Source organism: Crinia signifera, chromosome 4 (genome assembly GCF_055691185.1).
Source record: "Crinia signifera chromosome 4, ASM5569118v1, whole genome shotgun sequence".
In the NCBI taxonomy this organism is placed as follows: domain Eukaryota; kingdom Metazoa; phylum Chordata; class Amphibia; order Anura; family Myobatrachidae; genus Crinia; species Crinia signifera.
This window is the reverse complement of record NC_139220.1, coordinates 338,617,643-338,631,846: the sequence shown is the minus strand read 5'-3', so window position 1 is coordinate 338,631,846 and position 14,204 is coordinate 338,617,643. Positions and strand designations below refer to the sequence as shown.

Below are 14,204 nucleotides of genomic sequence, written 5' to 3'. Positions count from 1 at the left end.
GGGGTAAGTCTGAGAGATGATGGTTACAGGTAAGATATGGAGAACATTGGATGGATGATGGGTGTGGGGTAAGTCTGAGAGATGATGGTTACAGGTAAGATATGGAGAACATTGGATGGATGATGGGTGTGGGGTAAGTCTGAGAGATGACGGTTACAGGTAAGATATGAGGAACATTGGATGGACGATAGGTGTGGGGTAAGTCTGAGAGATGATGGTTCCATGTAAGATATAGGGAACATTGGATGGATGATGGGTGTGGGGTAAGTCTGAGAGATGAAGGTTACAGGTAAGATATGAGGAACATTGGATGGATGATGGGTGTGGGGTAAGTCTGAGAGATGATGGTTACAGGTAAGATATGGGGAACATTGGATGGATGATAGGTGTGGGGTAAGTCTGATAGATGATGGTTACAGGTAAGATATAGGGAACATTAGATGGATGATGGGTGTGGGGTAAGTCTGAGAGATGATGGTTACAGGTAAGATATGGGGAACATTGGATGGATGATGGGTGTGGGGTAAGTCTGAGAGATGATGGTTACAGGTAAGATATGGGGAACATTGGATGGATGATGGGTGTGGGGTAAGTCTGAGAGATGATGGTTACAGGTAAGATATGGGGAACATTGGATGGATGATGGGTGTGGGGTAAGTCTGAGAGATGATGGTTACAGGTAAAATATGGAGAACATTGGATGGATGATGGGTGTTGGGTAAGTCTGAGAGATGAAGGTTACAGGTAAGATATGAGGAACATTGGATGGATGATAGGTGTGGGGTAAGTCTGAGAGATGATGGTTACAGGTAAGATATGGAGAACATTGGATGGATAATGGGTGTGATGGATGATGGAGAATACTGGATGATGGACAGAGGGTAGAGGGAGATACAATCACTTACCTTCTAAAAGTTCTGTTTTTTGATGAATTAATATTTGGTCTATCTGAAAAACAGATAATATTGGTACCATGAGTAGTATATAAGATGTAGGTAATATGGTACCATGAGTAGTGTATAAGATGCAGGTAATATGGTACCATGAGTAGTGTATAAGATGCAGGTAATATGGTACCATGAGTAGTGTATAAGATGTAGGTAATATGGTACCATGAGTAGTGTATAAGATGTAGGTAATATGGTACCATGAGTAGTGTATAAGATGCAGGTGATATGGTAACATGAGTAGTGTATAAGATGCAGGTAATATGGTACCATGAGTAGTGTATAAGATGCAGGTGATATGGTACCATGAGTAGTGTATAAGATGCAGGTGATATGGTACCATGAGTAGTGTATAAGATGTAGGTAATATGGTACCATGAGTAGTGTATAAGATGTAGGTGATATGGTACCATGAGTAGTGTATAAGATGTAGGTGATATGGTACCATGAGTAGTGTATAAGATTTAGGTAATATGGTACCATGAGTAGTATATAAGATGTAGGTAATATGGTACCATGAGTAGTGTATAAGATGTAGGTAATATGGTACCATGAGTAGTGTATAAGATGTAGGTGATACGGTACCATGAGTAGTGTATAAGATGTAGGTGATATGGTACCACGAGTAGTGTATAAGATGTAGGTAATATGGTACCACGAGTAGTGTATAAGATGTAGGTAATATGGTACCATGAGTAGTGTATAAGATGCAGGTGATACGGTACCATGAGTAGTGTATAAGATGCAGGTGATATGGTACCATGAGTAGTGTATAAGATGTAGGTTATATGGTACCATGAGTAGTGTATAAGATGCTGGTAATATGGTACCATGAGTAGTGTATAAGATGCAGGTAATATGGTACCATGAGTAGTGTATAAGATGTAGGTAACATTGTACCATGAGTAGTATATAAGATGTAGGTAATATGGTACCATGAGTAGTGTATAAGATGTAGGTAATATGGTACCACGAGTAGTGTATAAGATGTAGGTAATATGGTACCATGAGTAGTGTATAAGATGTAGGTAATACGGTACCATGAGTAGTGTATAAGATGTAGGTGATATGGTACCATGAGTAGTGTATAAGATGTAGGTAATATGGTACCACGAGTAGTGTATAAGATGTAGGTAATATGGTACCACGAGTAGTGTATAAGATGTAGGTAATACGGTACCATGAGTAGTGTATAAGATGTAGGTAATATGTTACCACGAGTAGTGTATAAGATGTAGGTAATACGGTTCCATGAGTAGTGTATAAGATGTAGGTGATATGGTACCATGAGTAGTGTATAAGATGTAGGTAATATGGTACCATGAGTAGTGTATAAGATGTAGGTAATATGGTACCATGAGTAGTGTATAAGATGTAGGTAATATGGTACCATGAGTAGTGTATAAGATGTAGGTAATACGGTTCCATGAGTAGTGTATAAGATGTAGGTGATATGGTACCATGAGTAGTGTATAAGATGTAGGTGATATGGTACCATGAGTAGTGTATAAGATGTAGGTAATATGGTACCATGAGTAGTGTATAAGATGTAGGTGATATGGTACCATGAGTAGTGTATAAGATGTAGGTTATATGATACCATGAGTAGTGTATAAGATGTAGGTGATATGGTACCATGAGTAGTGTATAAGATGTAGGTGATATGGTACCATGAGTAGTGTATAAGATGTAGGTAATATGGTACCATGAGCAGTGTATAAGATGTAGGTAATACGGTACCATGAGTAGTGTATAAGATGTAGGTGATATGGTACCATGAGTAGTGTATAAGATGTAGGTAATATGGTACCATGAGTAGTGTATAAGATGTAGGTGATATGGTACCATGAGTAGGATATAAGATGTAGGTAATATGGTACCATGAGTAGTGTATAAGATGTAGGTAATATGGTACCATGAGTAGTGTATAAGATGTAGGTGATATGGTACCATGAGTAGTGTATAAGATGTAGGTAATATGGTACCATGAGTAGTGTATAAGATGTAGGTGATATGGTACCATGAGTAGTATATAAGATGTAGGTAATATGGTACCATGAGTAGTTTATAAGATGTAGGTAATATGGTACCGTGAGTAGTGTATAAGATGTAGGTAATATGGTACCATGAGTAGTGTATAAGATGTAGGTAATATGGTACCATGAGTAGTGTATAAGATGTAGGTGATATGGTACCATGAGTAGTGTATAAGATGTAGGTAATATGTTACCAGGAGTAGTGTATAAGATGCGGGTAATATGGTACCATGAGTAGTGTATAAGATGTGGGTAATATGGTACCATGAGTAGTGTATAAGATGTAGGTAATACGGTACCATGAGCAGTGTATAAGATGTAGGTAATATGGTACCATGAGTAGTGTATAAGATGTAGGTAATATGGTACCATGAGTAGTGTATAAGATGTAGGTGATATGGTACCATGAGTAGTGTATAAGATGTAGGTGATATGGTACCATGAGTAGTGTATAAGATGTAGATAATATGGTACCATGAGTAGTGTATAAGATGTAGGTAATATGGTACCATGAGTAGTGTATAAGATGCAGGTGATATGGTACCATGAGTAGTGTATAAGATGTAGGTGATATGGTACCATGAGTAGTGTATAAGATGTAGATAATATGGTACCATGAGTAGTGTATAAGATGTAGGTAATATGGTACCATGAGTAGTGTATAAGATGCAGGTGATATGGTACCATGAGTAGTGTATAAGATGTAGGTGATATGGAACCATGAGTAGTGTATAAGATGTAGGTGATATGGTACCATGAGTAGTGTATAAGATGTAGGTAATATGGTACCATGAGTAGTGTATAAGATGTAGGTGATATGGTACCATGAGTAGTGTATAAGATGCAGGTGATATGGTACCATGAGTAGGGTATAAGATGTAGGTGATATGGTACCATGAGCAGTGTATAAGATGTAGGTAATATGGTACCATGAGTAGTGTATAAGATGTAGGTAATATGGTACCATGAGTAGCGTATAAGATGTAGGTGATATGGTACCATGAGTAGTGTATAAGATGTGGGTAATACGGTACCATGAGTAGTGTATAAGATGTAGGTGATATGGTACCATGAGTAGTGTATAAGATGTAGGTATAATTGTACCATGAGTAGTGTATAAGATGTAGGTAATATGGTACCATGAGTAGTGTATAAGATGTAGGTGATACGGTACCATGAGTAGTGTATAAGATGTAGGTAATGTGGTACCATGAGTAGTGTATAAGATGTAGGTAATATGGTACCATGAGTAGTGTATAAGATGTGGGTAATACGGTACCATGAGTAGTATATAAGATATACACATATAAGTCACATATCTATGTACACGCATGTGCACCAGTGGCTCAGTGAGCAGATGTGCGGTGTTATATAGAGAGTGGGAAGGAGTTAATGGGTAGAACAAGGCCTTTGTGTAGTCGCCCACACAATCAGCAGGTACCAGGTGCTGGGATTCCTCATGTGGAACATGATCCGGTTCCAGGTGGTGGGACGCACTGAAGGTGAGGCTGACCTGCGCCCACGTACTGTACACATACCATGTACCATCTGATACAGATTACCACCCTGGGTGCCCGGGGGGGGAGGGGGGCATTCTCACAGTGTGAGCATAAATAATAACTGCCCACTCACTTCTATTACACTTCTTAGTCCTGTGTCTGGAATTACCCCCACCCTTACACCTGACTGCAAGCAGGGAGTACCAATGTCTGCTAATATATGCACATGTACACACAGCGGGCGAGATGTACTAATCCTTGAAAATTGATAATGTCAGGTAGGAGCTGATTGGCTGGCTGTTTATCACTCTCCATTTTATCACTTTTCAAGCTTAGTACATCTGGCCCAGGGAGACACACACACACCGCACATACAGAGTCATACACACACACACTGCACATACAGAGTCATACACACACACACACACTGAACATACAGAGTCATACACACACACACACTGCACATACAGAGTCATACACACACAGACCGCACATACAGAGTCATACACACACGCACTGCACATACAGAGTCATACACACACACACACCGCACATACAGAGTCATACACACACCGCACATACAGAGTCATACACACACCGCACATACAGAGTCATACACACACACACCGCACATACAGAGTCATACAAACACACACTGCACATACAGAGTCAAACACACACACACCACACATACAGAGTAATACACACACACTGCACATACAGAGTCTCACACACTGCACATACAGAGTCTCACACACACACCGCACATACAGAGTCATACACACACACACTGCACATACAGAGTCACACACACACACACACTGCACATACAGAGTCATACACACACACACCGCACATACAGAGTCATACACACACACTGCACATACAGAGTCATACACACCGCACATACAGAGTCATACACACACACACTGCACACAGAGTCATACACACACACATACCGCACATACAGAGTCAAACACACACACCGCACATACAGAGTCATACACACACACACACACTGCACATACAGAGTCATACACACACACACACCGCACATACAGAGTCATACACACACCGCACATACAGAGTCATACACACACACACTGCACATACAGAGTCACACACACACCGCACATACAGAGTCATACACACACCGCACATACAGAGTCATACACACACACACTGCACATACAGAGTCAAACACACACACACCACACATACAGAGTCATACACACACACACCGCACATAGAGTCACACACACACACACACACTGCACATACAGAGTAATACACACACACACACCGCACATACAGAGTCACACACACACACACACACACACACACACACTGCACATACAGAGTCATACACACACACACACACACACACACACTGCACATACAGAGTCACACACACACACCGCACATACAGAGTCATACACACACACACTGCACATACAGAGTCACACACACACACACACCGCACATACAGAGTCATACACACACCGCACATACAGAGTCATACACACACACACTGCACATACAGAGTCAAACACACACACACCACACATACAGAGTCATACACACACACACCGCACATAGAGTCACACACACACACACTGCACATACAGAGTAATACACACACACACACACTGCACATACAGAGTCACACACACACACACACTGCACATACAGAGTCATACACACACCGCACATACAGAGTAATACACACACACACACACACCGCACATACAGAGTCATACACACACACACACCGCACATACAGAGTCATACACACACACCGCACATACAGAGTCATACACACACGCACTGCACATACAGAGTCATACACACACACACCACATACAGAGTCATACACACACACACCGCACATACAGAGTCATACACACACACACCACATACAGAGTCATACACACACACACCGCACATACAGAGTCACACACACACACCACACATACAGAGTCATACACACACACACCGCACATACAGAGTCACACACACCGCACATACAGAGTAATACACACACACACCGCACATACAGAGTCACACACACACCACACATACAGAGTCATACACACACACACCGCACATACAGAGTCACACACACACACACCACACATACAGAGTCATACACACACACCACACATACAGAGTCATACACACACACACACCGCACATACAGAGTCATACACACACACACACACCAGACATACAGAGTAATACACACACAAGTATAAAGAGACACACAGGGAGACATCAGTACATACACTTCCCCAACATACACACACACCACACATACAGAGTCATACACACACACACCACACATACAGAGTCATACACACACACACCACACATACAGAGTCATACACACACACACCGCACATACAGAGTCACACACACACACACCACACATACAGAGTCATACACACACACCACACATACAGAGTCATACACACACACACCGCACATACAGAGTCATACACACACACACCACACATACAGAGTCATACACACACACACCGCACATACAGAGTCACACACACCGCACATACAGAGTAATACACACACACACCGCACATACAGAGTCACACACACACCACACATACAGAGTCATACACACACCGCACATACAGAGTCACACACACACACACCACACATACAGAGTCATACACACACACCACACATACAGAGTCATACACACACACACCACACATACAGAGTCATACACACACACACCACACATACAGAGTCATACACACACACACCACACATACAGAGTCACACACACACACACCGCACATACACTTCACCAATATACACACACACAATGTATATCGGGCGCAAAAAATAATGAATTCAATATAGATGATGACAGCTAGAGAAAGCCAAATGTGCTGCTCCCAGCGGTGATCAATTCAACCAAAAATCAGACTGAACAAGAATAAAAGCGAGCGCACGGTGTTGGTCTATTGATTTTTAATAAAACAATGTATAATCATACGCAGTACAGTCACAATCCATCACTTCATCATATAATGGAATCACACAATCTCCTTTGAAGTGAAAGGTTCTGAAGCCACCAAATTATCTGCAACCAATCAGTGAATGACTATATAGTTCCTGTGCCTTTAAGGAGCTTGTAAGTCTCCAAGTGGCAAGCGAACATTCTGGGTTGTTATATTTCCCATAGCCGCACGGATATGTGAGGTTCTGTCCGTGAGGAGTAGATGTTACTTGGATGGGAGTTAAGCAGCCTTGTCCGCACCCTAGAGGATTAATCAGTACCCGATTCCTAAAAAGTCTCAAAAGAGGTGTGATGTCATGCCTGTGATGACATCACTACATCGTGTGCAGGATTTCCCAGACTGGAAGGACATAGCTGGTTCCCCTCCGGGGTTGGCGCTTCTATTAGACACCTGTCTAGGACATCGGAAGCTGAGGGTTGTGTCTGCCGTGCCAGCGTGGAGGAAAACAAAGGATGTCTCGTCTACAAAACCTTGGCAACATCTCTGTTGTGACATCTGATATCCGCACACGGAGGGCATATGCGGAAACCCTGCGGACTCTCCCAGCTACTGTACAAGGGGGCCGATCCAGCCCTGGCGATTATCTGAGGACCGAGCTTACGCACCGTGCGCATGCCACAGCCTGTAACGGTCTGTAATCGTAGTCAGTACGCTGGCTGATTGACAGCGGCACGCCAAGGATTTCTGGGGGCCCGGCCGCTGAGAGGGAGGGGTGCCAATGTCACCAGCAATCCCAATCTCCCCGCGGCCATCGCAGCGCCATGTAATTCTTAGCGTACACAGCGCTGCACCTGGGAGGTGGGGTAATTCTTTTAGATGGGGAATCCCCCTCTTCGCACAGCTGCGATGCCAGTCACAGCCGTCCACAGGGGCCGGTTCTCACTAAGGCGGGAAGGGAACCGGTCGCGTTCTATCCGGCCGTTCCTCCCACCGCCAGGAATGAAATCGCCATATACTGTACATACAGAATATAAATCAAGCAATGTATCGCGCTGCGGTTTTATCCAGTAGCGACGAGTGCAGTACCACATGACGTTCCGGCGTTCGCAATCTGCTGCTCACCCTCCAACGCGCTGCCAACAAGGCCGCTGTTGCGTAAATCCCCCCCTAAGGCTTAGCTAGAGGAGGTGATGTGAATCCCTGCAGGCGTTATCCATCTAAGGCAGGCATGGGGAACCTTCGCCCCTCCAGCTGTTGCTGAACTACACATCCCAGCATGCCCTGCTACAATTTTGCAGTTTGGCCAAGCTATAACTGTTGCAGGGCATGCTGGGATGTGTAGTTCAGCAACAGCTGGGGGGACGAAGTTTCCCCTTGCCTGATCTGTAAGCTCTGTATTTTCCTATAGCATACTGATACGGCCTAGGCTGGGAGTACAGACAGGCAGGGGTGGACTGACCCCCCGGGGTACAGGGGAAACTCCCAGTGAGACCCACCTTCTTCTTTTCTCGGTATCAGATTCCAGATTGTTGGGTTACACATATGTCACCTGATCTCCCTTTCCGTTTAAAAGCTGCAGTGGGAAAGGGTCTTTATGGCTCGGTAACGGTAATGACCCGTTTCAGCAGTGGGAAAGCAGCATTACACTGCTAATACTATGTTGTATTAATCTGGTACATTATCATGTACGCATACCTCCCAACTGTCCCGCTTACCGCGGGAACCTCCCGATATTCGGGGACGTTCCCGCGTCCCGCCCGGGGTCACCATTGTCCCGCAGTGGGGGGGGGGACAGTTGGGAGCCCCCCAGCCTGCCATGAATAGACGCTGTGCGCATGCGCACAGCGTCTATTCAGCGCTGGCGAGCGGCGAAAACGGGGCGTGGCCAGAGTTCGCGTCATCCCGCGTGGCTACGCCCCCTTTTCTCGAGACTGCGCCTCCTTTGCCGCGCGAATGTCCCGACCTCCCAACTGCAAAAGTTGGGAGGTATGTGTACGCATTAGCAATGTTTACCATATAAATCCTCTAAAATACTTCAAACAGACTCAAGACTTTCCTGTTTACTAAAGAATTTCCTTCATTCCCTTAAGTATTGTTTGTGAAAAGCTTTTCTGTACGTCATTGTTCCTGTTCTGTATTACATTCATTCTATCTGTTCAGCGCCTCGAGTCTTATTGGAGAAAGAGCCCTATATAAATAACATTATTATATTGTAACAAGGGGCCCAGACCATGCTCGCTCTCTCTCTCTCTCTCTCTCTCTCTCTCTCTCTCTCTCTCTCTCATGGCTAAGCAAACCAATGAATTGTCTAGCCACACCCCATCTGGAGACTGGCCACACCCCTTAACATGGACCCTTCATGCCTCCGTCAGACACAGCACACAGGTGTAAGTAGACAGATACCTGGCTGAGGTACTCCAGTGCGCTGGGGGTGGTGCTGCTGCTGCTCACTGGCATGTATGGTGCGCCCCCCGGTGGATGATCCGGCTGAGGGAGTAAGGCCGGCTGTAAATGGGGATGTGGGGGGATGCTGCAGCCAGGCCCGGGGTAGTCATGGAAACCTGGAGATGGTGGCGCAGGTGGAGCAGAAGGACCAGCGGGATATGGTGGGGAAGGGTAAGGTGGGCTTTGGTATCCGGCAGCAGGTGAGGGGTAACCTGGGAGACGAGAAGAAGAAATATTCCATCAGGGTCTGGTGTGTATATATATAATCATATATCACACATACGGATGCTGTGTCCATCAGCCACTACCATTACTCTGGCCCCCAGTACCAAAGGCCTGGGTCATCTGCTCCCAGCATGCACCACTCAATAGACGGGCGCCGTCATACCGGGAATGGGGTTATCCTACATTAACTCTCGCATTGCTGTGACCGAGGTCATCGTCTCCCCGAGATTGGTCACAGCTGTACAGTTGGAGCAGAGCGGTTTCTCGTTACCTCTGATGGGGTTATAGGGGCTTATTATGTAAGAGGGTGCGGCCTGGCGAGCGGTCGCATCATTTACAGGGTAATACCATAGGGGCTGATTCAGCCCGCCTGTTGATGGTGGGGGGGGTGCAGACCCTGCTGCTCTCTGCCTGATTGATGTTCCGGGGTGGACACCGGTGGGTGCGCCCATACAAACGCTGCCCCGGGCGGGTGGGTGACATCACATGGCATCATAGAACAACGTGCAGCCGAAAAGTAATCCTGTGCTTCCTATTGGCTGCGTGCAGATGGTGAGCAACCAACAACCTGCTTGCTAGATTCTGAATAAACGCAGCATAGCGCGCAGGCCTGAATTACCCCCCATAGAGTGTGTACTGTGAGATTACCTGGAGCTGCCATGTTCAGGCCTGAATTACCCCCATAGAGTGTGTACTGTGAGATTGCCTGGAGCTGCCATGTTCAGGCCTGAATTACCCCCATAGAGCGTGCGCTGTGAGATTACCTGGAGCTGCCATGTTCAGGCCTGAATTCCCCCCATAGAGCGTGCACTGTGAGATTACCTGGAGCTGCCATGTTCAGTCCTGAATTACCCCCATAGAGCGTGTACTGTGACATTACCTGGAGCTGCCATGTTCAGGCCTGAATTACCCCCATAGAGTGTGTACTGTGAGATTACCTGGAGCTGCCATGTTCAGGCCTGAATTACCCCCATAGAGTGTGCACTGTGAGATTACCTGGAGCTGCCATGTTCAGGCCTGAATTACCCCCATAGAGTGTGTACTGTGAGATTACCTGGAGCTGCCATGTTCAGGCCTGAATTACCCCCATAGAGTGTGCACTGTGAGATTACCCGGAGCTGCCATGTTCAGGCCTGAATTACCCCCATAGAGTGTGTGCTGTGAGATTACCTGGAGCTGCCATGTTCAGTGCTGTTCTGTGTGACACATCTGCGGCCCTGGAACACACAAGGGGAGAATGTTAGGGGACATGGCGGGTGGGGGCACAGGTGTGGGGGAGGGGGGGCACAGGTGTGGGGGAGGGGGGGGACCAGGGGGGACGGGACCGAGGGACAGAATATGCGTGGAAAACGCCGGAGGGTATTTATACGGCACCATAATTTCCGCTAATGAATCCCGTTGTCGCCATCATTGTACAGGATGAACGAGAGAACGACACCCCAAAAGCGTATGGGAAGGTATCTGTGGCCCCCCATGCAGCAGGGAAAGCCTCAGTATTGGGAATGGGCGTGACCCATCCTGCAGGAGCGGCGAGGTGTCCGTCTCCCAGTCCGCGTGTGACTGGTCCAGCTGGTTATGCTCAGTGGGAATCCCTGATAAACCAGTTGGGCGACGTATGTAGGGTAAGGAGCATGGGTTACACTGCAGCTACCGGGGGCAATATGGCGGCCGGGGTAACAGACGAGAGGCCGGGGTAACAGACCAGAGGCCGGGGTAACAGACCAGAGGCCGGGGTAACAGACCAGAGGCCGGGGTAACAGACCAGAGGCCGGGGTAACAGACCAGAGGCCGGGGTAACAGACGATGAATAAGAGGCCGGGGTAACAGACGATGAATAAGAGGCCGGGGTAACAGACGATGAATAAGAGGCCGGGGTAACAGACGATGAATAAGAGGCTCGGGGTAACAGACGATGAATAAGAGGCCGGGGTAACAGACGAGAGGCCGGGGTAACAGATGATGAATAAGAGGCCGGGGTAACAGACGATGAATAAGAGGCCGGGGTAACAGACGAGAGGCCGGGGTAACACACGAGAGGCCGAGGTAACACACGAGAGGCCGGGGTAACACACGAGAGGCCGGGGTAACACACGAGAGGCCGGGGTAACACACGAGAGGTCGGGGTAACACACGAGAGGTCGGGGTAACAGACGAGAGGCCGAGGTAACACACGAGAGGCCGGGGTAATAGATGATGAATAAGAGGCCGGGGTAATAGATGATGAATAAGAGGCAGGGGTAATAGATGATGAGGCCGGGGTAACAGATGATGAATAAGAGGCCGGGGTAATAGATGATGAATAAGAGGCCGGGGTAACAGATGATGAATAAGAGGCCGGGGTAACAGATGATGAATAAGAGGCCGGGGTAACAGATGATGAATAAGAGGCCGGGGTAACAGACGATGAATAAGAGGCCGGGGTAACAGATGATGAATAAGAGGCCGGGGTAACAGACGATGAATAAGAGGCCGGGGTAATAGATGATGAATAAGAGGCCGGGGTAACAGATGAGAGGCCGGGGTAACACACGAGAGGCCGGGTAACAGATGATGAATAAGAGGCCGGGGTAATAGATGATGAATAAGAGGCCGGGGTAACACACGAGAGGCCGGGTAACAGATGATGAATAAGAGGCCGGGGTAATAGACAATGAATAAGAGGCTGGGGTAATAGATGATGAATAAGAGGCCGGGGAAACAGATGTTGAATAAGAGGCCGGGGTAATAGATGATGAATAAGAGGCCGAGGTAACACGATGAATAAGGGCCCGGGGTAACAGACGATGTATAAGAGGCCGGGGTAACAGATGATGAATAAGAGGCCGAGGTAACACGATGAATAAGGGCCCGGGGTAACAGATGATGTATAAGAGGCCGGGGTAATAGATGATGAATAAGAGGCCGGGGTAACAGATGATGAATAAGAGACCGGGGTAACAGATGATGAATAAGAGGCCGAGGTAACACGATGAATAAGGGCCCGGGGTAATAGATGATGTATAAGAGGCCGGGGTAACAGACGATGTATAAGAGGCCGGGGTAATAGACGATGAATAAGAGGCCGGAGACGGGGTAGTTGATGGCGTTAAAAAAAACAGGTGGGGTTTGGATCAGACGTTGGAGATAAATAAAGAGGACTGATAGGAAGGATTAACCAATCGCTTCAGTCATTTTAGGGACTGATTGGTTGGTTCTTTATCTATCCAAGGTTTAATACATACCCCCTGGGAAGGACCTGTAAAAGTTTGGGCCGCTGGGGATTGGGCCACTGTGATAGTGGAGAATGGTAGATGATGGACATGGTATGGGGTAAGAGACAATGGGCTGCTGGGGGTTGGGTCATTGTGATAGTTGAGAATGATAGATGATGGACATGGTGTGGGGTAAGAGACAATGGACCGCTGGTGGTTGGGCCATTGTGATAGCGGAGAATGGTACATGATGGACATGGTATGGGGTAAGAGACAAAGGACCGCTGGTGGTTGGGCCATTGTGACAGTGGAGAATGGTAGATGATGGACATGGTGTGGGGTAAGAGACAATGAGCCGCTGGTGGTTGGGCCATTGTGATAGTGGAGAATGGTAGATGATGGACATGGTGTGGGGTAAGAGACAATGGACCACTGGTGGTTGGGCCATTGTGATAGCGGAGAATGGTAGATGATGGACGTGGTATGGGGTAAGAGACAATGGACCGCTGGTGGTTGGGCCATTGTGATAGCGGAGAATGGTAGATGATGGACATGGTATGGGGTAAGAGACAATGGGCCGCTGGTGGTTGGGCCATTGTGATAGCGGAGAATGATAGATGATGGACATGGTATGGGGTAAGAGACAAAGGACCGCTGGTGGTTGATCCATTGTGATAGTGGAGAATGGTAGATGATGGACATGGTGTGGGGTAAGAGACAATGGGCCGCTGGTGGTTGGGCCATTGTGATAGTGGAGAATGGTAGATGATGGACATGGTATGGGGTAAGAGTCAATGGACCGCTGGTGGTTGGGCCATTGTGATAGTGGAGAATGATAGATGATGGACATGGTGTGGGGTAAGAGACAATGGACCAC

General features: G+C 46.8%; 1 protein-coding gene across 2 annotated transcripts in view; it reads right to left on the bottom strand.

Moving 5' to 3' along the window:
- Positions 1 to 14,204, bottom strand: part of LOC146076060 (phospholipid scramblase 1-like) — a 46,482-nt gene that overhangs the window by 17,665 nt on the left and 14,613 nt on the right. Inside the window, exons 2-4 of one of the 2 annotated variants that reach the window (XM_083185878.1) lie at positions 11,307 to 11,353; positions 9,870 to 10,123; positions 906 to 948 (exon numbers count right to left, since the gene is read on the bottom strand). In XM_083185878.1, the coding sequence (XP_083042004.1) occupies positions 906 to 948; positions 9,870 to 10,123; positions 11,307 to 11,319 (310 nt within the window). In that variant the 5' untranslated portion in view covers positions 11,320 to 11,353. Of the gene's footprint in view, positions 1 to 905; positions 949 to 9,869; positions 10,124 to 10,784; positions 10,881 to 11,306; positions 11,354 to 14,204 lie in introns of those variants that run through there. The other variant, XM_083185879.1, reaches the window with a different exon arrangement.